The sequence below is a fragment of the Chelonia mydas genome, chromosome 5 (genome assembly GCF_015237465.2).
Source record: "Chelonia mydas isolate rCheMyd1 chromosome 5, rCheMyd1.pri.v2, whole genome shotgun sequence".
In the NCBI taxonomy this organism is placed as follows: Eukaryota; Metazoa; Chordata; order Testudines; family Cheloniidae; genus Chelonia; species Chelonia mydas.
This window is the reverse complement of record NC_051245.2, coordinates 92,450,457-92,478,173: the sequence shown is the minus strand read 5'-3', so window position 1 is coordinate 92,478,173 and position 27,717 is coordinate 92,450,457. Positions and strand designations below refer to the sequence as shown.

Sequence of the window (27,717 nt, the reverse complement as noted above, 5' to 3'; positions counted from 1 at the left end):
TATGCAGCGCTACTGATACTCTACTGAACAGGACACAACTATAACTATTACTCCCGGTGAAATTCTGTGCCACTGTGCAATGCAGAATTTAATGTTGTGCGTGCAGAATTTCCGTTTTTCCCCTCAAAGAAATGGGCTGCAGAAATGTTGGCCACAGAGCGCAGCTCACAAATAGAAGACAAGGCCGGGGGGAGGGAACTGGAGGGTCCCAGAAGTTGCAGTTCCCCGCACGCTCTAAAGGAAGGAGGTGGTGGCGCACAGGAAACTTCATGCAAGCCCGCAAACCCAGCATCAGGCTGTTTCTCCCTTTGGATCCCTGGGCTCTAGGAGGTAGGGTCTGTGAATGTCTGGGCTCAGGGGTCCGGGGGAGCAGCTGGCCTCTGGGGGGAGTCAGTGTCTGGGCCAGGGGGCCCACCAGCTGGCCTGTGTAGGAAGAGAGGCATGGCAGGGCTCTAGGGAGAGGGGTGTGTAAGCATCTGGACCCCTGGCTGGGCTCTGTGGGAGGGGGGGGCCGAGAAGCAGGAACTGGGTTGTTGTAGGGGTTTCTTTAACTCTCTACTCCTGGGAGGAAATTTTGTGTGTCTGTATTGTTACAGACATACTAGCTGACAGGTATTTTGAAATAAATAACCAAAATAATTTAAACTGGTGTGATTACATAGTGTGATTTTGACAAATAACATTTTCAGAATTTTAAAATATTGTGCACAGAATTTTTAATTTTTTGGCGCAGAAGTCCCCCAGGAGTAAACTATCATCTCTGGAACCTGGTTAGGATCCCAACATCAATAATCCTAACTGGATAAAGCAGTGATGTATCACAGGAGATGTCTATGCAGGGGTGTTAATACAAAACTTTCTGTTGAGCATCGGGAAAAGCACTGTACATAAGCCATACCAATAGCATGTACACGGAATGCCTGTTCTGTTTTTCAGTTTGCATCGTGTGTCCACATGCTGGCAGCTTGTTGCAAATGAGGGTGTTGGTTCTTGGAGGCCATGGTCTCCTGCTTCAGAACACAGCAGCCTGTATGCTGGGATTGTTTTCACTGTGAAATGTGGAAAGCCAAGTGGCTTAAATGCCATCTCTCAGCCTCCTGTTTACTTTCTGGTCAGGTTAGGGCCATTTTTTCAAATTGCTGTCAGCCAACATGGACCCAGCAATGCTTCGCTCCGTTATGGTGACAGCTGCAAATACACAGCAGCTACTTTGGGTGTATTTCAGCACTCAGACAAATTCAGCTTTGGAGACCGCCCCTCACAGCAGTTCCTCCGACAGCAGAAGAAGATTCAGCGGAGGTGGAAGTGAGACAGGGAAGAAGACGACATCACCGAACAGTTGGTAGTAGAGGACAGGTTCCTGGATCAGCTATATACCATGCAGAGCCATTTCTGTACTTCGGAGACCAGAGTGGATTGGTAGGAAAGAACATTGCAGACCAATGGCGAGAGAATTTCAGGATGTGGAGGGCTACCTTTTTTTTGGAGATATGTGCTGAACTGACCAGAGCTACTGCAGCAGCATACCAACGTGCATGACCCCATACCCGTGGAGAAGCAGGTCTCCACCACGCCCTGGAAGCTACCAACTACAGAATGCTACCGGTCTGTGGCCAACCAATTCGGTATGGAGCAATCAGTTGTTGTGCCCACTGTCATGCAGGTGTGTCATGCCATAGAAAAGGTACTGTTGCACCAGATTATAAAGCTGGGTAATGTTCAAGGAAATTATTTTTGACTTTGCAAGCATGGGGTTTCCAAACTATTGGGGCAATTGATGGAACCCATGTGCCTATCATTTGCCCCACCACCAGGGTGCAGAATTTATAAACAGAAAGGTGCTCCAAGGTGTCCAAGAGCTGGTTGACCTCCATGTTGGGTTTACAATCATAAACAGATTGGTCAGGAAGGGTGCATCATGATAGGCTCTTTCGGAACCCTACTGTATTTGCATTAATGGAGAAAGGACTATCCAGCCCCATGAACACTGTGGACATTATGATGTTGAGGTTTCTCCCATTATTTTGAGAGACCTGGCTTATCCCCTGCCCATTCACAGGCCCCTTGGACAGAAGGAAGGACCTTTTTAAACTACTAACTCAGCAGCTGCTGAATAGTAGTTGAGTATGCACTTGGCTGTTTGAAATGAAAGTGGCACTGTTTATGGAATTTGGAAGGAGCAGAAAAATGTGCTGACCATTATAGCAGCATGTTGTATTCTGAACAATATTTGTGAGATCAAGGGAGAAACCCTTAACGATAGGTAGGAGGCTGACATGCAGACACTGCTCAGTCATTCGAGCCACCACCATGCTGTTCCACAGAAAACAGAAACAGCCAGGAGAATACTGTTAGAGATGCCTGTTGTTCTTATTTGGAGTCTCATGCCTGAGAACGTGTGACTATACACATCTAGATGGTAGCCCATGGGGCAGGGGAGGGAATATTTGGGTTCATTGTGAGCTGTGGGATGTATTCTCTTTTATGTTGGAAGTGGGACCTTTATTACAGTGGCTGGCCACAAGATCAGGACCAGGTCTCAGCACATCTCCAAGCAGCAACATGAGGCATGTTGTGGGGTTTCTGACGTACAGTTGCTGATACACTTGAATCCAGGAACAAGCTGTTAAATGGAGGACGGGTCATTCTGGACTTGACACCAAAGGAGGAGAGGGCACGCAGGTAAACAGACATGTCAGTAACAGCTGACCACAAAGCAGTGTGCACTGAAAAAGCGATGGGCTGCCGTTGCATGTACACAAACAACAGACCAAAATAATTAAATTTGCAACAAACATTCCCTTTGCAGAAGGACTCCAGAGTTTGCAGTAAGTGCAGAGTTGATGTCCTGTGTCATGGTAGCATTTTAGAAATGGATTAATTTGACTTGAACTGGTTCAAAATGCATCCATCTGCAATTCTAGATCTAAACTGTCTCTGGGATTTCACAGATCCCAATTTTAGTTCTGCCTCTTTTAGTTAATAAATTACTTCATAACTACTTTGCGTATTAAAATTATTTAATATTTTCATTATAGGAGGCCCCAACCAAGATAAGAATCCCTTTGTTCGAGGTGCTGCATAACCTCATAGGAAGAGACAGTCCCTGCCCCAAATAGTTTACAACGTAAGAACTACTTACAACACACCTCCGATTGCTCTTTCACCATTTTATGTGTGCAACTGAGAGACAAAATGAGTATTCCCCATCCTCACGACCAGGGAAGTGGGAGAGTGAAGGAATAAGCTCTAACACCCCCCATGAGTGGTAGGGTACTTTCTTAAACTTGTACTGCTCCAGCAATCGGAACCCCTCCTAATCTCCTTCTGAGACCGTCATGTCTTCTCTTTATAACCTTAAAACCTTCTTTTTTCTGTTTAGTTGATTACCTAAACCCTCTCTAAAACATTTTGAAAAACATATGAAAAAGAGCCTATAAACCAAGTTATTGTCACCTAACCCACTTTGGGCATGGATTAAATAATAATTCACAAAGAAAAGTAATAACAGTACATCAACTCGGTAGACTTAGAACTGCCATTTGGAAGATCTAGTTCAAACCTATCACTAAGCACTCAACAGCTCATCATATGGCAATATGTATTGGCTAATCAACATTAATTTAAGGGTGACATGAATGGGTGCAGGAAGTTGTCTTTTGGCCTTGTTTGCTTCTTTCTGATACAAAATAAAGTCTCAAAGATTTGTTTGCATTTTTTCCTGCTTGACTTTTTAAACATATCAGGAACATCTACTTGTCTTTCCTGTTTTGTTGGTGGATCCCCTTGGAGGACTCAGGGTTGTGGACTGACAATCCTTGCAGCCATTAACTGAAAAGCAGGAAAATGTTGAAGCTTGAACAAAAAAATGTTTCCTCCAACTGTTTATTCAGATGTTTGAATTAAACAGGGGTTAACAAAAACAAATAAAAGTCAAAGAATTTTAAACCATCAAAATGAAAACTCTCAATCAGGTATCATAAACCTAATTGTTCTTCAGTTGTCTGCAGAATCTGCCAGAGAAAACAATGTGAAATAAATTAATGAAAAAGAACACTTTTTTAATGCATCACAAAGAAGCAAAAGCAGAACCAAAACAAAGCACAACCCCATTTACTTTTCCTCTCCTTTGCAGGTCACCATCAAGTTCCTCTGTCCCAAACAGACATTCATAGTTATGTGAGCAAGGTGCATAGAGAGAAAGCAGTTATGGTTGTAGAAAAAGAAATAAATAAAATCTCTAAGAAGTCCAGATTCTGGCCAACCCCACAGAAGCTTACACTCTGGGTTTCCCTGCCCAAACAGGTTGGCCCCCAACCTGGTAGAAGTCCAGTTTGTACACATTGTGTTGACCAACAGTAGAGCTATAAGGCAGTTATACAGGGTTGTCAAAATCTAACTCTGGCATGGGACAGACAAAACACATTTTTAAATGCTAAAAAGGAATTTTAAATGTAAAATAACCTAAAAAGAATCACATCTTTCCCAACCTGCTAGATCAGTGATGTCAAAAATCTCTTAACTCGCCTGTCATCCTGACATTGATGTGCAAACAAAGATGTGTTATTTTTGAAATTGGGAGAGAAATAAAAGGTGATCTATTACTTCTTTGAGAGAGAGAGGTTTTTTATTAAGGCAAAGTTACAATAAAATGTTAACTTACTACATTGTACATTACTTACTCAGGATCAAGTTAATAAAGAACCTGGCTAAAGATCTGGCTTGCTAGCTGGGGACCCCTTCTTCTCTGAATATGCTAAAAAAGGTGACCACATTTCTAAATACCTATCCTTTTTTTGGCACTTCTCTTATGTATGTAGTTGGTGTGAAAGCTTTTTCATTACAAGCACAGTTCACATCTTACTATACTACAATTCCACAAAAGGAGAAGTCACATTTTTCCAATAATGTATTTTGAATATCTTGGAAGTTTACAGTAAGGTCTTCCCCAACTCTAACCAACCTAGGTAGAGTATTATCAGCAAGGTCTATTGGATAGAGAATGGGACAAGGAACCCAGAATCCTGAATTCTAATTCAGATTCTGCCACTAATTCTGCATGTGATCTTGGACAAACCACCTAGGGCTAAATTTTCGTTTTGGATTCCCAAAATGAGAAAGTTAGTACTAGATTTTTGAAGTGCTAAGCACATGTAAGTCTACTGAAGTTCCATGAGAGATAAGTACTTCTGAAAGCGAGGACCTCGGTGTCAACCATTGGACATTAAAATATTGAGATACCCAAAAGTATACTCCACTTAGGAAAGGGATAGATAAGACAGAAAATATCATAATACCTCTGTACGCCCACACCTTGAATACCGTGTGCAGGTCAAAAAAGATATATTGGAATTAGAAAAGGTACAGAAAAGGGCAACAAAAATGATTTAGGGCTATGGAACAGCTTCCATATGAGGAGAGATTAAAAAGACTGGGACTATTCATCTTGGAAAGGAGACAAGTGAGAGGGGATCTGATAGATAAATCTTGACTTTTTTTAGTCCTTCAAATAACACAAGAACTCGAGGTCACCGAATGTAATTAATAGACAGCACATTTAAAACAAACAAAAAGGAAATACTTCTTCACACAACGCACAGTCAATCTGTGAAACTCTTTGTCAGGGGATGCTGTGAAGGACAAAACTATAACAGCATTCAAAAAAGAACTAAGTTTATGGAGGATAAGTCCGTCAATGGCTATTAGCCAGGATGGGCAGGATGCTCCCCAGCCTAGCCTTTGTTTGCCAGAAGCTGGGAGTAGACGACAGGAGATGGATCACTTGATGATTACCTGTTCTGGCCATTGGCTCTGGGGCACCTGGCATTGGCCACTATCAGAAGACAGGATACTGGTCTAGGTAGACCACTGGTCTGACCCAGTATGGCCAGCCATATGTTATATTCTTACTTTTTAAAATGTTGGCTTTCATCTCTCTGAATCTGTTTCTCCATCTACAATTATTGGAATAATAATCATTACTTATGTATTTCAAGGAATGATGAAATGATTGATTAATTAATGGGTACAGAGCACTCTGAAGATGTAAAGTGCTATATATGTATTCCAATGTTATTACCTTCCAGAGAGTAAGTGGACCAAAAAAACAAGAATTAATTAAGAACCTCTTAGATTCTTCTGCTGTTAAACTTTGCTGCAGTTGCTGGCTGAAGTCAGATTTTAACATATTTCTTTCACAAAACAATAAAAATAATGACAAAGTGTTTCTTCTGATGGTTCCCAGCAGGCATTTGCTTTGAAAACTAAAATCTGGCTTCTTATATTGTAAGTCTGTCCTTTTGCAAGGCTTGACAAATGTACTTGATACCTATCAGCCAGAAGAGAAAAAAACAGGTCGCAATGAACTGATTCTGCTCAATTTGACTGATACCCGTCAAGGTTCCCAGCAATGACTAACAAGTCTTTTATTTCATCTCTACTGTACTTCCCTTCCTTCCTCTGCTTTGTCTGCTTCTTGTTCTATCCTTGGAGGTTAAGGAAGACAATTTTTCACCCTCCTCCTTGCAACAACCTTTTATGTACTTGAAAACTGTTGTGTCCCCCCTCTGACTTCTCTTCTCCAGTCTAAACAAACCCTTTCCCCCCCTCCCTTTTCCCTCCAATCTTTCCTCACAGGTCATGTTTTAATTATTTTTGTTGCTCTTCTCTGGACTTTCTTCAATTTGTCCACAGCGTTCCTGAAACGTGGTGTCCAGAACGGGAAACAATACTCCAGTTGAGGCCCTATCAGCGCGGAGTAAAGTGGAAGAATTACTTTTTGTGTCTTGCTTACAACACTCCTGCTGATACATCCCAGAATGACGTTTGCTTTTTTTCAACAGCGTTACACTGTTGACTCATATTTAGCTTGTGGTCCACTATAACCCCAGATCTGTTTCTGCAGTACTCCTTCCTAGGCAGTCATTTCCCATTTTGTATGTGTGCAATTGATTGTTCCTTCCTAAGAGGAGTAATTTGCATTTGTCCTTATTGAATTTCATCCTATTTACTTCGGACCATTTCTCCAGTTTGTCCAGATCATTTTGAATTTTAATCCTATCCTGCAAAGCACTTGCACCCCCTCCCAGTTTGGTATCATCCACAAATTGTATAAGTGTGCTCTCTATGCCATTATCTAAATCACTGATGAAAATACTGAACAGAACTGGACCCATGACCAATCCCTGCAGGACCCGACTCAATATGCCCTTCCAGCTTGACTGTGAACCACTGATAACTACTGTCTGGGAATGGTTTTCCCAACAGTTCTGCACCCACCTTATAGTAGCTCCATTTCGGTTGTATTTCCTACTTTGTTTATGAGACAGTCATGCGAGACAGTATCAAAAACTTACTAAAGTCAAGATATACCAAATCTACCACTCCCCCCTGCCCTCCATCAGCAAGGCTTGTTACCCTGTCAAAGAGAGTTAGTAGGTTGGTTTGACACAATTTGTTCTTGACAAATCCATGCTGACTGTTATTTATCACCTTAATATCTTCTAGGTGTTTACAAACTGATTGCATCATTATTTGCTCCATTATCTTTCCGGGTACTGAAGTTAAGCTGACTGGTCTGTAATTCTCCAGGTTGTCTTTATTCTCCTTTTTATAGATTGGCACTATATTTGCCCTCGTCCAGTCTTCTGGAATTTCTCCCATCTTATTTAGAATTATATTACAAAATATTAAAGTCCTTGAAAAATGAATTAATGGATATTACTTTTAAAAATAAATTATTTCACATCTAATTATTAATGAAATTAGTTTGCCTGGCTCCTTACTGAATCAGGTTTGGTAGCCCAGCACTTGTTCGCTGCAGACCGAGGTTTGTGGGCTCAGGTTTCTGGGAATATGTATCTTGGATATGAGCCAGGAGATAAAGAAGCAGCAAGCGTACTATTGAAACTATTCGGTCATTAAAGCTATGATGAGAAGACAGATTTCCTACCTGGCAACTAGGGTTCTGCAAGTTGCAACTAAAGCTTTTTCTATGTTAGAGACTTTTGGGATGAAATCTTGGCCCAATTAAAGTCAAAGGGAATTTTGCCACTGACTTCATTGGGGCCAGGGTTTCATCCTGGGTATTTACAGAAACAATTCAAGCACCTGGAATGCTTGTAAGAGACTTCGGGCCTGATTCTCCTCTCACACCACTGTAAACGAGAAGGATGGTCTTACAACCTAACTGAAACGGTTTTGAACTGAGAGCTGGTGTTTACAGGAAGCACTGATATTGTAGTTTCATCAGGTAAGCTGGTCCTTTCAGCACAATTCCACAATGCTCTGGGTGAACAGGGAACAGCACTGGAGTCTTCAGTCTTGCAAGGTAAGTTCCTGCAAACTTTATTTTCTGCTCCCTATGACATTACTGCAGTGTAATTAATGTGCATTCTCTTCTGGGCTCCTGGTTTCTTTCTTGTTCTGAGCTACTGCACCTTCTGCAATTTCATGCGTCCAACTTTTGGCTTGTTAGACTTAAAAAATACTCTAACTGCCAAAATTATTTATATACAATACCAGTGCCATATATCTTTTTGCTATTTTATATATGAAAACATACTAATTGAGAGGGATCTATTTATTTATACATACATATATTTTGCTATAGCAGCTCTCCAGTTGCGGAGTGAAACTCCTATATGAACACTGCTTTGAGGACCTTCTATACCCGCAAATGTAAGACAGTAGCAAGACATTTTGGGCCTCCCAAGGTATCCACAGAGGATGGAGGGAGAGCTTTGTGTAGGCACAATGAACTATTTCAGGAGTAAACATCTCTATAATCAGTCATTTAACCAAAAATTGAACCAGTTCAGCCTTTTTGTGAAATCCCTTATCTCAGACATCAACTTACTAATCTTGGCCACTATCAACTGAGAAACAACTTCTAGAGTCTAGTTCAACATAATGCTAATCTAACTAAACTAATGCTGATCAGCCAATGGTCTCTTTCCAATCTCATCCAGGTAGAATAAGCCACAAGACCATAAAGACAGCAGCAGCATCATCAACTCCTCCTTATCTGAGAGCAACATACCTCCCTCCAATGATCACAACCATCCTATTCAGAGGCAGCATGTCCCCCTTCCACACAGAAGTAGTGCTCAAGCATGAGGATATGTTGACCCAGGAAATCCATGGTTTAATGTAGATTTCTGCACAGGTCAAGAATGGAATCTGCCAGTGGAATTAAGGCAGTCACAGTTTACCTAGGCAGATCACAGACAAGTCGCTAGCAATCTAGATTAGACATACCCACCTCCTGATAAATTAAAATGGCTCAGAAGGCGTAAAGCAAATGAAACAAGATCCCTAGATCTGCCCGTGTCATCATTTTGCCTGGAAAATGGTGGTACCTGTGGTCTATGATGCTGCTCCTTTAACAGAAAATCAACAGGAATGCAGCCTTAGCCATTTACAGCATTTTTACCGAAGTGTAACTCCATTGACTTTAATGGAGTTACGAATTACGGTGATGTATCTGAATGAACACACACACAATCAGGCCCATTATGTTTCTTGTTACAGAGATATTTTAGCTTAAGAAATACTCCTAGGTGACCTCTGTATAACTACATGTAACCAAACTGCAATGGTTATTTTCCTAGGGGAAAAAAATCTACCTAGATTGCTGATGGAAATAAGGAACAGGATAATTCTGAGAGGTCTACAGTGCTCTATTCGTATTACCAATTGTCAGAGAGATCTGCCATTTCGAAAAGGCTTACAGGGATGTATCTTCATCTTTCCCCATTACTTGAGTGGAAATGGTAGGGGAAATGATCAAATATTTCCTGTCTGGCTTTAAAGTAGGTTACCTATGGACTTGATCTCTTCAATTTTACATACAAATCATGAAAGAGTGAGAAAGGTCCTGACCAACTTGGACTCTAGAAAGAGGACGTGCAGAAGGATTCATTTAAAAAGGCAACTGAGGCAGAACAGGGAGTGGCGAGAAGGGAAAATCTTTATTTAGCCACTGTAGCACTACCTACAACAATTTAAAAAAGATCCCTCTTTAGGCTGCCTCCTTGCATTTTCATCAGGGAAATATTTAAGGGTACTTCATCTTAGAATGAAGGGTGTAAAAAGCAAAAGGCAGGGTTCAAGGGGGGGCACTAATGAGTTCACTATCCATGTGTAGACGGGGGATACAGATTACAAGCATTTAGGATTTTTTCTGTTTTTCTTGGTCGGCCATCTTGAACTTTTTGACATAGTTTCTTCTGCAGGGGGAAAAAAACCACGAAGACAAATCATCATAGCTTACGCAGTCCACTTACATTTGAAGCAGGCTAGAAAATGGAGACTGGAAGAGGCAGGGGAATGGTGGTTTGGCAGGAAAAGTTCTTTGTGCTGATGAGATAAGTTATGCTGAAGAGGGATAAACTCAACACCTAAATGGATTTTTTTCCCCACAGCTTCTCATGTATTGATTTTTACAGAGAAGAAAAGAACATAGTACAGAGAGAAATGGATGATTCCACTAACATCCATTACTGGAAGCAGCCAAGGAGAGTCAAGAAAAATATTTATAGTCATCTAGTTTTTCAGAGTTAGCCTCCAGCAACGAAATGGAGGGCAGGGAAAACTACTAGAAATAATAGGATAGATATGAAAAGAGGAAAGGGAAGAAAAGAGCTAGCAGCATGTCAAGCTACATAAATAGTTAATAACCATTGAGGAGGTAAGAGGCGCGGTGGATATGGAGTTTTCATCTCTGGCAACATGGGTTCATATTTTTCATAGGACATAATTGAATGGGTATTTACGTTATACACAATGGATAGGCCCTGATCAATGCAATACTTTAATTCTGAAAAAGAGCATCTACACAGGCATTTAATGTGGTTTAACTAATCCACTCTGAAAGTTAATTCAGATTATATAAGCAAGCCCTCATTTTCCTCTTTATGGCCCTGATCCTGCCAACTGCTTCACACAGACAGACCTAGCACTGCCAACTCTCTAACTGCACAAAACCAAACACCCTTGCCCCGCCCCCTGCCTTACCCCTTCTCCGAGGCCCTGCCCCCACTCACTCCATCCCTCCTCCCTCTGTCCCCTCCGTCGTTCACTCTACCCCACCCTTACTCTCTTTCACTGGACTAGGGCAGCTGGTTGGGGTCCAGGAGAGGGTGAAGGCTCTGGCTGGGGTTGGATGAGGGGTTTGGGGTGCTGGAGGGGGCTCTGAGCTGGGGCCGAGGAGTTCAGACTGTGGGAGGGGGCATGGACTCTGGCTAGGGGTGTGGGCTCTGGGGTGCTGGAGGGGGCTCAGGGCTGAGGCAGGTGGTTGGGATGTGGGAGGGGGTACAGCTCCACATGGACGATGCTTACCTCAGGTGGCTCCCGGAAATGGCTGGCATGTCTGTCTACTAGGTGGAGGAGCCAGGGGACTCTGTGTGATGCCTGCGGCCGCAGGCACCACTCCTGTAGCTCCCATTGCCTGCGGTTCTCGGCCAATAGAAGCTGCGGAGCTGGCTGCTTCTGGACATGCTGGCCACTTCCAGGAGCCACGCAGAGCCATGGCAGGCAGGGAGCCTGCCTTAGCCCTGCTGCGTTGCCAAACAGCTTTTAGCAGCCCGGTCATGCAGGTCCCTTTTCGACCGGATATTCTAGTCAAAAACTGGATGCCTAGTAACCCTAGGCCAACCCTGTGTGTGTACAGAATCCCATTGAAGACAGTGGGCCTTCAGACAGGTGCATGAGGTTTAGAGTAGCTTGCAGGATAAGAGACAATATTTGTACTTGTGCCAGGACAGAGAAATCATGAGAATATTTATAACTTAGTTTGTTTAAAAATAAAAATAAAATCTGCACCAAGTTCTTCCCCATCAGTACAAATTCCAGTGACTGCTCCAGCTGTGTTAGCTGCACAACGGCTTCCAGAGTTGCTAAGATCCTGCAGTCCAGCGTCCCCTAGTATTTTTACCATAACACCAATTGGACCTGCTCTGACAGTGTGAAATTTTTACCCAAAAACCTATAGAAAACACCGATGTATCTACCTTTTAGGTTGGAATCTCTTCCATCTTTATTCTGGTGTGTTGTGCCAGTGGCCTCAACTAAGACCAAATTGTCAATGTAAAACATAGTGGTAGAGGGTTTCTGAGGTGTCCAGCGGTCTATTACTCCAATGAGTAACATATTTACTCAACCACAGAAACAATTAAAATTTAAACCAAAGGCAATTGTAAAACCATACAGCAACTCTGTAAGATCTTCTGTGCAGGGAACACGACTTTCTTATACATTTTGTAGAGCACCATATGCTTGCAGTGCTACGTAAGCAATTATTAAGAGAACAAAAGACCTCCTCGTTTAGACCCTGTTCGCTGCAGAGCCTGTATAACTATAAAGAATGGAGAGAACAACATGGAGGATAAAAAACTATATCTTCATTTTAAAATTCTGCACCTACTCTGTTATATGGTACATTGCATAGACCGAAAGACAATGTCTGCATACATACAGAAAATGTCAAAGGATTACCTGAAAACAGTATTTTAGAGTGGATTTTTTAAATGAAACCTTTACTATAACAATATCCAAAAGACAACCAAACTCACAGTAACATTAGTGTTTGGAGAAAGCCTCCACACTGAGGAAGATAGACATTTCTTAGGGCAAAACTACTCAAAGGTAAATCATTACCTGCCTTTCCGAATACTACAGAGCTTGGCATTTATCGTTGGAAATATAGCCAAATTAGGCTGTTGGCAAATTCAGAACACATTGTTTATCTGGTTTTGGTTCAAAGTAGGGCTCTCAAACGATTCAAAAAAAAAAATCGCAATTAATCGTGAGATTTTAAAAAATAGTCGCAATTAATTGCAGTTTTCATTCCACTGTTAAACAATAATAGAATACAAATTTACATTTATTATGAATATTTTGGACGTTTTTGTACATTTTCAAATACATTGATTTCAATTACAAGATAGAACACAAGGTGTATAGTGCTCACTTTATATTATTTTTTATTTTGATTACAAATATTTGCACTGTATAAAAGATAAACAAAAGAAAGAGTATTTTTCAATTCACCTAATACAAGTACTATAGTGTAATCTCTTTATTGTGAATGTGCAACTTGCAGTTGTGGAATTATTGTTTTACATAACTGCATTCAAAAACAAAACAATGTAAAACTTTAGATCCTACAAGTCCACTCAGTCTTACTTCTTGTATAGCCAATCGCTAAGACAAATAAGTTTGTTTACATTTACGAGAGATAATGCTGCCCACTACTTATTTACAGTTCTGTCTCATAGATAGGAAGCAGGGGGTGAATAAGATCAAGTAATCCCCTCCCCCCAAAAAAAGAAGAAAGTAGGGGGAGAACCAAAAATTACATCAGAGATTTTTTTTAAAAAAAATGCTCCTCACTACTATTATTTCTGAACCGGAATGGAAAAAAAATCAGGTTTAAACTGCTCACAAACCATTTGAGAAATCAGTTTTAACTAAGATATACCACGTGAAGTTGATCAGATTCACCAAATTATAAACTAACGAAGTATACCACAATTGAGACTCAATAATTCTTCCTTGTTGACATGCAAAAACCAGTAACTCTCACAAACCACAGTGGCATTACAAACCTTACTTCTCAGCAAAGAATTAGCTGCACACCTTAGGGGGAAGAAGAAAGGTAGGCAAATCTACCCTCAAGCTGTTTGCTCTTCATTCCTATGGAATGAACTGCTAAACCAGGTTAAGCAGCAGACTTGGTAATTCTATCTTTGTACAGACAAGAGTAAATGTTATTATGTCCTCCATGTTACTTATGATTTCAATACTGGACTGAATAGCAAGCATGAGGAAAGAGAGCATAATTTTTTCCTCCTTGAGATTTCCTTCCTAATAGAAAAGAAGAAGTATGCTTTCAGTTATAATTTAAAAAGCGGAAAACAAAAACATTATCCCACCCACAATTCAGCAGCAGGGAAGAGGTTTAAATGTATTCTAAGAAACTTTTTATAACCCAAAGTACTGATCAGTTTGGATTTTAAGGGCTCCCTAGGACCAGTTTCTCATTATGTAAAAAACATTGTGATCTTCACAAAAATGTAACATGAAAAAGACATGAGTGAATTTAATTAAAACATTTTTTGCACAATTTCCACTGCAACAAAGATGACAGTGCCCTACAATTTCTGGATCGATCAAACAAAAGTTCATTTTTAACAAGATTTGATGGCTCCATGGTCTGGCATTGGGATAAAGGAGATTCGTCTCTAAATCACTGACTCTAGCATAGTCCAGGAAAACAGTAATCAAAAGTCATTCAGGTAGCTGTTCGGTGGCCTACCTTAGGAGTTGGTGGCTCTCATTAGTTGACAGTGATCAGGCCCACACATTATAACTAGGGCTGTCGATTAACTGCAGTTAACTCACATGATTAACTTAAAAAAATGAATTGCAATTAAAATAATTAATCACAATTAATCACAGTTTTAATCGTACTGTTAAACAATAGAATGCCAATTGAAATTTATTAACTATTTTGGATGTTTTTCTACATTTTCAAATATATTGAAAATTATAGATAATCAACTATAACACAGAATACAAAGTGTACAGTGATCATAATTTTTTTATTACAAATATTTGCCCTGTAAAAATGATAAAAGAAATAGTATCTTTCAGTTCACCTCATACAAGTACCGCAATGCAAACTCTTTATCGTGAAAGTGCAACCTACCAATGTAGATTTTTTGTTACATAACTGCATTGAAAAACCAAACAATATAAAACTTTAGAGCCTATAAGTCCACTCAGTCCTACTTCCTCTGCAGCCAATCGCTAAGAGAAAAAAGTTTGTTTACATTTAGGGGAAATAATGCTGACCGCTTATTATTTACAATGTCACCTGAAAGTGAGAACAGACGTTTGCATGGCACTTTTGTAGCCAGCATTGCAAAGTATTTACATGCCATATATGCTAAACATTCGTATGCCTTCATGCTTTGGCCACCATTCCAGAGGACATGCTTCCATGCTAATGATGCTCATTAAAAAAAGAATGTGTTAATCAAATTTGTGCCTGAACTCCTTGAGGGAGAACTGCACGTCTCCTGCTCTGTGTTTTACCCACATTCGGCCATATATTTCATGTTATAGCAGTCTTGGATGATGACCCAGCATGTTGTTCGTTTTAAGAACGCTTTCACTGCAGATCTGACAAAACGCAAAGAATGTACCAATGTGAGATTTCTAAAGATAGATACAGCACTCGACCCAACATTTAAGAATCAGAAGTGCCCTCCAAAATCTGAGAGGGATGAGGTGTGGAGCATGCTTACAGAATTCCTAAAAGAGCAACACTATGATGCAGAAACTACAGAACCCAAACCACCAAAAAGGAAAATCAGCCTTCTGCTGTTGAAATCTGACTCAGATAATGAAAACGAACATGCGTTGGTCTGCACTGCTTTGGATCATTATCGAGCAGAATCCATCATCAGCATTGATGCATATCCTCTGGAATGGTGGTTGAAGCATGAAAGAACATGAATCGTTTGCGCATCTTACATGTAAATATCTTGCAACGTCAGCTACAACAATACCATGGGAACGCCTATTCTCACTTTCAGGTGACATTGTAAACAAGAAGCGGGCAGCATTATCTCCTGCAAATGTAAACAAACTTGTTTCTCTTTGTGACTGGCTGAACAAGAAGTAGGACTGAGTAGACTTATAGACTCTAAAGTTTTACATTTTTTTATTTTTGAATGCAGTTATTTTTTGTACATAACTCTATATTTGTAAGTTCAACTTTCATGATAAAGAGATTGCACTACAGTACTTGTATTAAGTGAACTGAAAAATACTATTTCTTTTATCTTTACAGTGCAAATATTTATAACAAAAAATAAATATAAAGTGAGCACACTACACTTTGTATTCTGTGTGGTAATTGAAATCAATATATTTGAAAATGTGGAAAACATCCAAAATATTTATATAAATGGCATTCTATTATTAACAGCACAATTAATCTCGATTAATTTTTTTAATCGCTTGACACCCCTAATTACAACTACTACCCCAAAACTAGCACCCTCTTTTGGCAACATCAGCAGAAAGGGGAAGGATTAATTTGTCATGGAGACTGCCTTCTGCTAGGCAAAGATTAGAGTTAACATGTCAGTGTCCTGTCTACATACACACCACACTCCCAAAAAACCCAAAAAGTTGAAAGACTAAATATGACCAAGAGCAGTTAAAGCAAAGGACTGGGACTCAGGAGATCTTGGCTCTTTACACAATACAACCATGGGCAAGTTGCTTAACCCTGTTCTTAGTTGCCGTGTCTTCAAAAAGAAGATAACACTAACCTACCTCACATGAGGGTACTGCAGAAGTGGAAAGTATTTTAAGCATCCATACTGATTTCTCTCAGTGAAGCTAAGGGATCAGCTGAGTTTTATTGTCATTTTCTATTTATTTAAAACTCTGTGGTTATAATTCTTGTTCCTTCCTGAAACACATCTTCAAAAGATTTTCACTACAAACCTAAGTGTATGATTTCAGCCCACTTGCACTACAGTCCATTAAACATTTATTTGTAACAATCAAATTATGCAAGTACAGTTTGTGGTATAAGATCCCGTAAAGATACCTGGACTATTCCTTTATAAAAGTTTTCAGCATCCATTTGGACTACTAGATACATTGGTTTTCAGTTTTCACACTGGCAACAACATCAAACTAATTATATTTATGGAGCAAAAGAGAGAAAGTGTCTCCCTTCAAGTAACATTGCATTTCTAGCTAATCAATAGCAGAAATGGCACTCTGAAGTGCTTAATAAATCCAGTATCAGAGTAAAATATATTTGCAAAATATATTTGTCCAATATTTGATGCCCAGTCTTCCAAGCATGCTAGGTTCCTAAAAACACAAGGAATGATGGCATCTTTTCCACTTTTTATGTGTCTGAGTTTTTCTAGCCTTTTAAGTTAGTAGTCACCACTTAGGAAACCTTTTGTCTGACTTCCTGGCTGACACCCATTTACCTAGAAACGTGGGTTGGAATAGCTGTAGGCATTTCTTTCCGGAGCAAGACAATTACTATTAAGATTATAGATTGAAGACTTCAATATTTTTCTTATGATGGGAATACAGAAGAAGGGAAAAAAGCAACTTTCCTCAACTCACATCAGAGGTGGGCAAACTACAGCCCACGGACCGCATCCAGCCCACGGGACCGTCCTGCCTGGCCCCTGAGCTCCCGGCTGGGGAGGAGAACCCCGGCCACGCCCACACTGTCCCTCCTCCCCTGCACCCATGACGCTGCGCGAGCAGTGCTCTGGGCGGCGGGGCTGCAGGCTCCTGCAGGGCAGAGTTGCACTGTGTCTAGCTCTGGCCGGGCGGCGCAGCTGCCAGACATGCTGATCTGAGCAGCATGGTAAGGGGGCTGGGGCCAGGGGTTGGATAAGGGGCAAGGGGTTCCAGGGGGGCAGTCAGGGGACAGGGAGCAGGGGGCGGTTGGATGGGACAGGACGTTCAGGGGGGGCAGGGGACGGGGAACAACGGGGGCGGTTAGGGGCAGGGGTCCCGGGAGGGAGCAGTCAGGGGACAAGGAGCAGGGGGATTGAACAGGTCGGGGATTTTGAGGGGGGCAGTCAGGGGGCGGGAATTGGGAGGGGGCGGATAGGGGTCGGGGGCCAGGCTGTCTGCAGAGGCACAGCCTTCCCTACCCGGCCCTCCATACAGTTTCACACCCCGATGTGGCCTTCGGACCAAAAGGTTTGCCCACCCCTGACTCACATACACATTCTCATCCAGTGCAAAGATTCCAGACAGACTTTCCATGCTGCTCCTGTTCCTCAATTTGCACTTTATATAGCACTAAGCCACTAAAGGCTGTGAATTATTTAGAGACTGGTGTATGTCTCGGGCACCTTGTGAGGCATGAGAATGGTGGAAGAATGCTTCAGCAACCTGAGTTCACTAACAGTCTACTGATGCACACTCTGGAATAGCTAATTGCTGTTGGAGTAGGTCACATTAATTTGAATTGTAAACTTTTTTTATTACTAAATAAAATGTCTGTATGCACGCAGCTTCTAGCTCAATTTCCAAAGGTTAGGGATACTTCATGGGATTACAAAACAGAAATGCCATAATGTCATATGTGATGCCCTTTTATTTGGTGATGAAATCTCAGCTATGCATCATTGGAAGTTGGTGCATGACTGTGACCTAACTAAAAAAGGACCATCCAACCAATCAGTGCCCAGAGCTATACTTGGATACCCATTCATTCACAGAATCTGTAACAGCACAGATCTGCACTGCAGCTGGCACACTAAAAGCCTTCTTTATGTTCTGCCTTTCCACTTTACTGATATGAACGATTAGTGTTTTCAATAATTTCAGGATATTTTACTGGTTTAGTTAATATACACATATATACAAACGTACATACATATGCTGTATATCTGAATGAGGGAGGCACCTCCCTTTATTAAAAGACTGAGATGAGGAATGGCTACCAAACACACACAAAAAAAACCTGAAACGGTAACGTGCAAGCTCAACTGCCTGATTCTTCCATGCAACCAGTCCTTTACAAACGACAAATCTATAGACAATTACCCCTCTAGTTTAGTCTCTCTGTATAACATTACTTACTGTGGAAACTATCTGCATCCAGAACATTAAAGATTAATGTTGAATCTTTTAAGATTTAACTTGGCTTAACTATTCATGCTGTTCTTGGAATTTCCCCAGTAAGATTTATTTTCAGTTCTTTTCTGATACTGTAGGTGTATTTATTACTGAAACTAAATATTGAGTCCTGGGCCCTGATATATTAAAAGCTCACTTCTTTGTACTGTGCTTAATACAATCCCTAGAGCATGGACACTTAGTGATCTGCACTGAGAATACTGCATACATTCTTTCTCAGTATTCAGCAACTTATTTCCTAAATTCATGTCCTCGCTTGGTCTGGATACTGTTTTCTTGCTGTTGGTCTTTGCCAGTCAGACTTTTTATAGACATTAGAACAGCAAATAAAAGGTGGATATTGAAAAACTTCCCATAACTTTATTAGTAACAGCTGTTCACACAAAATAGTGTTGAAGTGTGAGAATAGATCTTTTCTGAGAGTTATTCCGCTTAGCAAGGCAAGAAAAAATGCTCAGTCTTTATAGTATTCAGTTATTGTAACAGAGTTAATTACCGCTAATCACACATTTACCTTATAATGCTATTTCACACTTTCCTGGGATTCATTTTGCCATGATCATCACTTTATTCCAAAAGCAATAATAGCTTTCCTCTGAAACAGTCACTGCCATCATCCACAAACAAAAGTAATTTGAGGGAGCCTATGAGAGTGAGACCATTAGTTCTAAAAAAGGCAGCATTCCCAAATATCCTGAAGCAACAGGTTTCACAGAGCAGCCTTTCCTCCCCTCCCCCAGATACTAATTTAACATTGTTAATTGCAGTGTTGTAGCTGCGTAGGCCGCAGGATATCAGAGACAAGGTGGGAAGAGGTAATAACTTTTATTGGACCAACTTCTGCTGGTGAAAGAGGTGAAAGACCTCTCAGTCCTCATCCTCAAAGAAAATCTGCACAACACCTTCAAAAGACGAGCCTGGGAGCGTAAATTCATAACTTTGCTAGACACTAAAAATCATGAATTTGACAGAGACACTGGATTTATGGCTTATTACAACGATCTGTAACCCACTAACTGCCCCTTTTTTTGCCCTAAGACTACAGAGATGTTAACTGGCTACTTCACTTTGAATGGTGTCTTATAACGTGTGTTAATTATTTATGCTAAACAATCTGTTCCACCTTGTATTTAGCTGTGATGCTCAGAGTACCTTTCTCAGTCCAGAAGAAGAGCTCCGGGTAAGAACAAAAGCCTGTCTCTCCCTCACCCACAGAAGTTGGTCCAATAAAAGATATTACCTCTCCTGCCTTGTCCCTCTAACATGGTTTATGTTCTTTAACGCAAGATGTGCATTTTGCGGTCCTTTGGCCTCTTGACATGTAAATAAAATTATGTCAGTGGGACTTACATGTGCATTTAGGACATGAGCCAACTCCCATTGATTTGAATGGGAATTAGATCACTGTAACAGAAAAATTACGGATACTGCACAGTCTCCTTGTAAACAAGAGCTTCCTTGACAGTCCATTAAAAATTAATAATACATTCATTTTAAAGTAACATCAGCAAAATTGTGCCTTTCTTCTTACCAGATACGACATATATTCTTCAAAAGGGATAGTTATATTTATGCCCATCAATACAGCTCTGCATCCATAATAAAATAAAATACTAATACAAATCTTTTTTCCAAAATAGGCTCTGTCTACCAGCTGTACTTGTAAGACACAGCCTGATGAATATTAAAGTATTTTTCCTTTTAGTTGTAAACACATTTTGTAGTATCTGACTGAAAAAAATATGCAAATGTCCAGCAGGGATTTAAAGAGGCCATTAAATACAAAACCTAAATCACACTTCTGTCTAAAAATGTTTTACTTGTTACTTGTAACAAGTGACACCCAACACCAACACAGAAACTAAACACAAATATTTTTTCACGATTTGTTTGTTTGTTTTTTTTACACTTTCTGCATTTGACAGCCATGTGTGTAGAATCAATTTCGCTATTTACCTGAATAATCAGTTTCTCCTGTTTATGTGGATCTTTCAAAAAGCAATAGGGATGAAAAAATTGTTAAAAATAAAACGGGACTGTAAAACCAGTCCCATTTGGCTGGGATCTCAGGAGTACCTATAGTATTTGAAACTAATTTTAACTAATTTTTAAAACTTACTACTAACAATACTCCGCATTTACTGCACATGAGGCTTTTCATGTTGAACACATTTGAAAATCGTTACCTAGTAAATCATTAAATAATTTAATACTATCGTCCCTACTTTTTAGTTAGGAAAACTAAGGAAAAGAGATGGATCAACTTAAAAGAAAAACAAACAAACCTGTGGCCCTGTGTGCGCAGGATTATAAGGATTACTCCAACCCCATGCTCAAACTATAGGGACTTTATTATAGAAATACAGACAAAGCAAACCTCCTCAAAATGCAGTTCAATGCCTTCTGCCAAATGCTGCTCTTTTGAAGATAACAGTTACTAAAGTTATAATCTATGTGATCTTTGATGATCACCAGAGCAGCTTAAATAATACCCTATAACACGCTTTTTAAATCTATTTTTTAAAAACAGAAGTCTTTAGATGGATCTGGCTGTGGGAGGAATTACTTACCTCTAGACTTCTGGTCACCCAGGACCAACCATTTCTAATCTACACCAATGACTCCCTCTCTCTCTCTATATATATACACAATTTCTGTTTAAGAATCTCTTTCAGTTGTTTGCCTTATTCTGGCCAGCCAGTCAAATCTGAATTTGGGCACAATTTGTTTCTGAGCATCTTAGTCACTGAAATAAGCATACTATGAAAAATAAACAATGTGTGGCTGAAACGGCAAGATTTCAATAGCTAGGCCAATTTATGTATAAACAGGAAATTCAATTATGTGAGATTTCTCCCAAATCTCATATTTAATACTGTTCACATTCTAAAGTACCTATATCTCAGCAATATAACACACCGATTGCTATTTACTGCATCGTTTTGTACAAGGAACTGGAATACTGTCAAGTTCTATTTCAATAAACCATGTGTAGCAGTTAAATTACATAAAAAATAAGTTTCAGAGTAGCAGCCGTGTTAGTCTGTATTTGCAAAAAGAAAAGGAGGACTTGTGGCACCTTAGAGACTAACAAATTTCTTTGAGCATAAGCTTTCGTGAGCTACAGCTCACTTCATCGGATGCATTCCGATGAAGTGAGCTGTAGCTCACGAAAGCTTATGCTCAAATAAATTTGTTAGTCTCTAAGGTGCCATAAAAAATAAGGGATCCAGATTGTATCTGTCAGAGATGATAGTGCTACCATACACCAGTGTAATCCACTCTTGGTTTAATGGACTCACCTCCTCCTTAAACACTTTAGTGAAGGTCAAACATCTTCATTATCTGAAAGTCCTAGATTTTCCATTTGGATCTCTAATTTAACTGACTTATGTATCAAAATGCATGCTACCAGATAGATCTGCTACTGGATACTCATCTAAGGAGGTTCAAGAATGTTTTTCCAGTTAAGGTTGGCTGCAATTTATGCTCACTCAACTGGCTTAATTTCCACATGTTTCAGTTGATAGCATATGAAGAATGCAAGTGTTTTGCTAAAATCACCTATATTTTTGAAACCTCACTTCATTTTAGAGACCTGCTATCTCAAAGGCAGAGAACATCTAAACCTGGAGAACCATGCTTTCAGGGTGACATAATACCAGCAGGTCTAAATTAAAGCAATGAGTCCCCAAACATTTAATTTAGCCTACTATCAGAGTTACAGAAGGGCTAAATTTTGTTCTCAGATATGCAAAGAAGTTCCCATTGAAGAGAATGGTAGTTGTCTTTATGTACATATAAGGGTAGAATTTGGCCAATAATGGAGGCCTCTACTTGTTAGGCCCACATCTGGCTATCACTCCCCAAAGAGAACTCCCACTTTTGACAATGGGAATGGTATGCAAAGAACCACCATAGCATATGGCACTTAATACTTACAAGATAAACAATAAAATAATTTTATAGTTAACAGTTTCCAATATATTGTTATAAAACATAATTCCTTCTGCTCTGCCAATAATAAAAGTGTTTTTACAGCCAAGAGCAAAGAATAGATGAATATTAACTTTAAATTCTGAAGAACTGTTATAGGGTTTTACAAAACGTTCAACAGAAATCCAGAAAGAATTTGGAAAACACAACAGATTAAAACCAAATAATTAGAAAACTCAATTTGATCCAAAATGTCCTTAATGTTACAGCCAATTTGTATTAGCGAGAGGACAGTTTTAGTAATACATTTCAATACTCAGTTCTGGAAGCTAGCTGTTCCAAATTAAAATTATAAGAAATGCTTTACCTAATTTTAAAAACAGCTCACAGTAGACTGATGTGCAATTTAGTGTCTGAAACTGACATTTTAATATTTAATCACTTAAAGCGTTTACTTTTAAAGTAATCTTTTAAAATTAATCTTACCATGAATTGCAATACAAGTTTGCAAAACAAGCTACAACATTTGAAACTCATTAATCTAAAAGAAAATTAAATTCATAATCACCAGTATACATAATGTACAAAGAAGGCTATACACAATAAAGTGAATGTGATGCAGTAACTGTATACTACACAATTGGGAGGGAGAAATATCTTCACATTGCAAAGAAACATTACAATCTCTACAAAGTATGGGAAAAAATGCTTCTCTTTCCACCATGACCCAGAAAAATCTTAATTTTCTCATGTTCTGTATTATACATATGAGTTTGTATATGCTTACAAAATTACATATACACAAGTAGAAGAAAAAAATAGATCCCACACCTGCTCTTTATAATACATATTGTTCATAATAAAGTAACAAATAAAGTCAAAATAATGGGCTGTTCTGACAGTTTCTGGTAAGCACAATGTCTATTACAGAAATTCATACAATTTTATATTAAGAAATACTTATAGAAAAAGGCACTTTAGAAAATGTCATGCTAGGCCACCCAGGAGCATAAATACCATTTTCAAAAGCACCTAACCCACTTAGGCTCCTAATTCCCAGGGTACTTTTGGAAATGGGACCGAAGACTAAGTAACTTAGGCACTAAAGGTGGGTCAAAGTAGCTTTTGACAATTCTACCCAAAGCCTACATAAAATAAAATGAAGCACAATTTTACATATCAGGGGGAATAGGACAGTCAACTTGCAATTCATTAACAAAAATAGTTTATGTAATTTCAGATATTACTCCTTCTCTGAATCTCACCAGTTATTATGACTTTATAATGACATTTCCTATTTTTTAAAATTTCTCTCTCTCTCCTTGCTATATGAAAGATCCACACAAACAACAGGGAAAACTGAGTGACTATACAGGAGAAGCAGTGGGAGTGACTACATACAAACTGCTGTCAAATACACAAAGTAAGCCAACTGAAGAAATAGTTTCCCCCTCAAATCTGTTTCAGTACAGTAATTTTAGACCTGGGTCCTGAGAGCAGCTTTGTTCAGGTAGATCCCTGAACCTGCACTGAGCCCCAGTGACTTCAAGGGGAGTCTGCCTGCACAGAGTTCCTTGCAGGATCAGAACCTTAGGTGTTAATGGTGTATATACTGGTGTCACAATTAACAGCCACAAGCATGATTTTTAAGTTGATAATGTCCTTTAACTAAATTCTACTCTTTTAAAAGTAGTTCAGTAAAGGCTTGTATACACTAGGAATTTCTAGAGTCATGTCGTTACAGTGGTGCCTATGCCCGCTGTAGATGCATTATTTTGTATAAAGCAAGGATTGCATCAGGGCAATTTCTCTCAGTTTCAAGTAAACTACACCAGTGCAAGCTCACTTTACACTAATGCAGCACATTAACACTGAAGGTTTGCACTGTTGTACCCACATAGAAAAACCCTGAGCTTTCTCAATAGTTCTATAAATTAATAGTTCTCCCGACCCATCTATTCTCGCTGAAACCGACCACCTTTCACTTGGCCTAAAATAATGCCAAAATTAGGGCCTGAGACTGCCATGAGTTATTATACACATACAGTACTTAACTTTACAAGTGAATGGACCCCACTGAAATTAATGAGATTACTCATTCATTAAGTTAAGCATGTGCATAACTGACGACAGCACTGGGGCCTAACTCTTTGAAACTATATACATTCATAATTTAAATCCCCCCCTATTCTGGGAGCACACAGTGATTCCCCCCCAATAAATTTCCCTCTTCCCTAAAATATTGAGCAAAATCCTGTAGCATTATTTCAAAAAACAAGCAAAATGCAGAAACAACATAGACTTGTACTAAAAGTCGAATATGACAAAAAAAAATTATTAAATATGTTAAGTCAATTTCCATAAACTAAAGCAAATGCAAGCTTATATACTTTATTTCACCTCTTTTCTGAATCCTAAAATAATCACAACGTGAAATTTAATCAATCAAAACCAGGCCAAAATCAAATAGGCAGAGCAATTTTTACCGCCAGTATTATCTCTCTCTATCTCCCCCTCTCCTGATCATTCTTCCACACCCATTATTCCAAGTATAGAAGAGAAAACACGTTAGTTAAGGAAAACTGCAAATTAATTTAAAAGACTATGTCTGAACATATCCTTTCCCATGTTTTACTTATTTTGATCCAGCTTTAACTCATTTAAAAAACAATTTACCCTGTATCAATAACAATCTTTCTATACAAAACAAGATAGCATATTTGCGCTACAGCAGACAGTACCCATCTTTTGCATGTGATTTATTCAGTTTTATAACTCCACATACACCAGGCTCTCGTGCAGACATTTTTAGGCCCTGTTAGTCCAAAGCACAAACTATATCTACCACAATAACTATGCATTATATTACAATGAACTGGTCATGAGCTTTTTTATTATTATTTTTAATTCAAAAGACTTATTCTAGTATCAACAAAAAAATAGAGAAATGTTGCTTTTTGTACATTAGCTATGATTATATGACAATAACTGTTGAGATTAAGGGGAAACTGTATTGTATACTGTAAATTTATTTCTTATCCAATGGGTGGATTCCAAAGATATTCAAGATGCTGTCATTCTCCAACATACTGTAGGTTATTAGTCAGTTTCATGTCTTTGTGTGTTGTTGTTCTATGAAATTAGCCTATAATCTGAGTGTAACCCTCCATCTCAGTTTACCTCATTAAATAAAAATCACACTAAAAAAATAAAACCAGCACCCAGCAACCTTTCTGAAGGCTCACAGAACAATGTAGACATTAAAGCCTGCCACCACCAATCTGCAAAGCAACTCCGCCTGTGAGTCGTTTCATTTAGCAGCTTCCTTGCAATTTCTCCCTTACACCCACCCCCAAATGTATTTGCCATTTATGTTCTCTTTTCATCTCTCTGTCACCCACCAAGCCCTATCCCCTCTCCATTTTTGGAAGGCCAGTGTCTCTTCCACATCAAATCACCTACAGGAACCAGAATCTCTGAAACCAGCTGCATATGTATTTGCAATACATGCCCACGGATATATTCCATGTAACATCGTGTATTACAGATATCTGTGCACACACACAAACGTATCTCCACCACCACCATCATCCTGAGAGTCCGAATAAACATAATCATGTAGATTGGAAGCACCCGCGGAGCTCAGGCAAGGAAACTGAGTGTAAATTGTGTCCTCCTTCCCTCCCTTCCCCTCCCCCGCACCCATGATCAGATTCCCTTTAGTTTCATACTTATCAATGGATTGATACAATGTACGCACCGTACCCAGACACACACAGGCATGTCTACTGCATAAGTGCCTACATGCATGTGCAAGGCTGCACCCCCAATGGGCACCGTGTGTGTGTGTGAGAGAGAGAGAGCAGCAGCAGGGGCTGAGCAGCCCCCGGGGCAGCCGGCCGGGTTGGGGTGCAGGCGGCGCCTGCCTGGACTTACCCAGCAGCAGCAGCTTGAGCTCCCGGCGGGCGTCCCGCTTGTCCCGGCGGAGCTGCCTCTCGATCTCATCGTTGATCCGCCTGGCTTCTTTGGCTTCCTCGCTCAGGCAGCACGCCATGATGGACTCCAGAGTCATTCTTCCTAACTGGTTCAGACACAACCCCCACCCCCCGAAAACACACACACACACACCCCGCACCACGGAGCGAGGGAGGCACGCGCCCTCTGCCTGCGAGCCCCCACCCGGGGACAGCAGAGCCAACGCCGGGAGAGCTCTGGATGCTACACCCAGGGAGGAAGAGAGGCAGAGAAAGGGTCCCCACCACCAGCAGCGGCGCAACCGGCCCCCCCCCCACCCTATCTCCTGCCTCTGACACTCGCTGGTTCCAACTCCTCCTCTTCTCTAAATCATGCACCAAACAACAGGGAAGCATCTACCAGAGCAGCAGTGCCCAGCAGAGAGGAGCAGCCCAGCACCCCACTCTTTTCCTTTCCTGTCTCCTGCAGCTACAGTCCCCAAACGTCCCTTGTGAATGACACCCGCTGAAATCCCCCCACCTCCCTCCAAAGCAACCAGCCCCTATTGAAATGCTAATCGCGGCTAACCCCTCCCCCCCTCCACACACACATTTTCTTGTCTCTTCCCCCACTTCCCCCACTCCCTGATCATCAGATCCTCCAGGGGGTGGTTTTGCTTGTTGCCTCTTGGAAATCTCTGAGTTTGCTTTGCTTAAGGTCTTTCAAGTGGACTTTTCTTCCCAGCTTTCTTTGGGGTTGAGGGGAGGGGGGGTCTATTTGCTTCTGTCTTTTTGAAGCAGCTGTTCTTCTCGTCCCTGCCTTTCCCTTTCTGTAAGGAAGCGAGAGCGGGTAATGCGAGGGAGGAGGAGGGAAGCAAGAGCTGTGGTGCATGTACAATATGTATCCAGCCAGCCTGACTGTTCAATGGCTCAGCTCCTGGGCGTGTAAGGCAGAAATATGGCGGACCTTCCCTCCCTCTCTCTCTCCAACCCACGAGACAGAGGAAAATATACAGAAAGGAAAATCCCAGGGAAATAAACCTCCAAACTTACTGAACAGGCTTTCATACAAAGACGAACACCACCACCCAATAGCAGTAATAGAGGGAGGAACAAGTCATTT

At 40.3% G+C, this 27,717-nt stretch overlaps 1 protein-coding gene across 2 annotated transcripts in view; it reads right to left on the bottom strand.

Moving 5' to 3' along the window:
- Positions 1-27,437, bottom strand: part of GNAQ (G protein subunit alpha q) — a 227,368-nt gene extending 199,931 nt beyond the window's left edge. For both annotated transcript variants that reach the window (XM_037901809.2, XM_037901811.2), the window contains exon 1: positions 26,578-27,437. In XM_037901809.2, coding sequence (XP_037757737.1) covers positions 26,578-26,713 — 136 coding nt within the window. In that variant the 5' untranslated portion in view covers positions 26,714-27,437. The remainder of the gene's footprint in view (positions 1-26,577) is intronic.
- Positions 27,438-27,717: the final 280 nt, after the last annotated feature.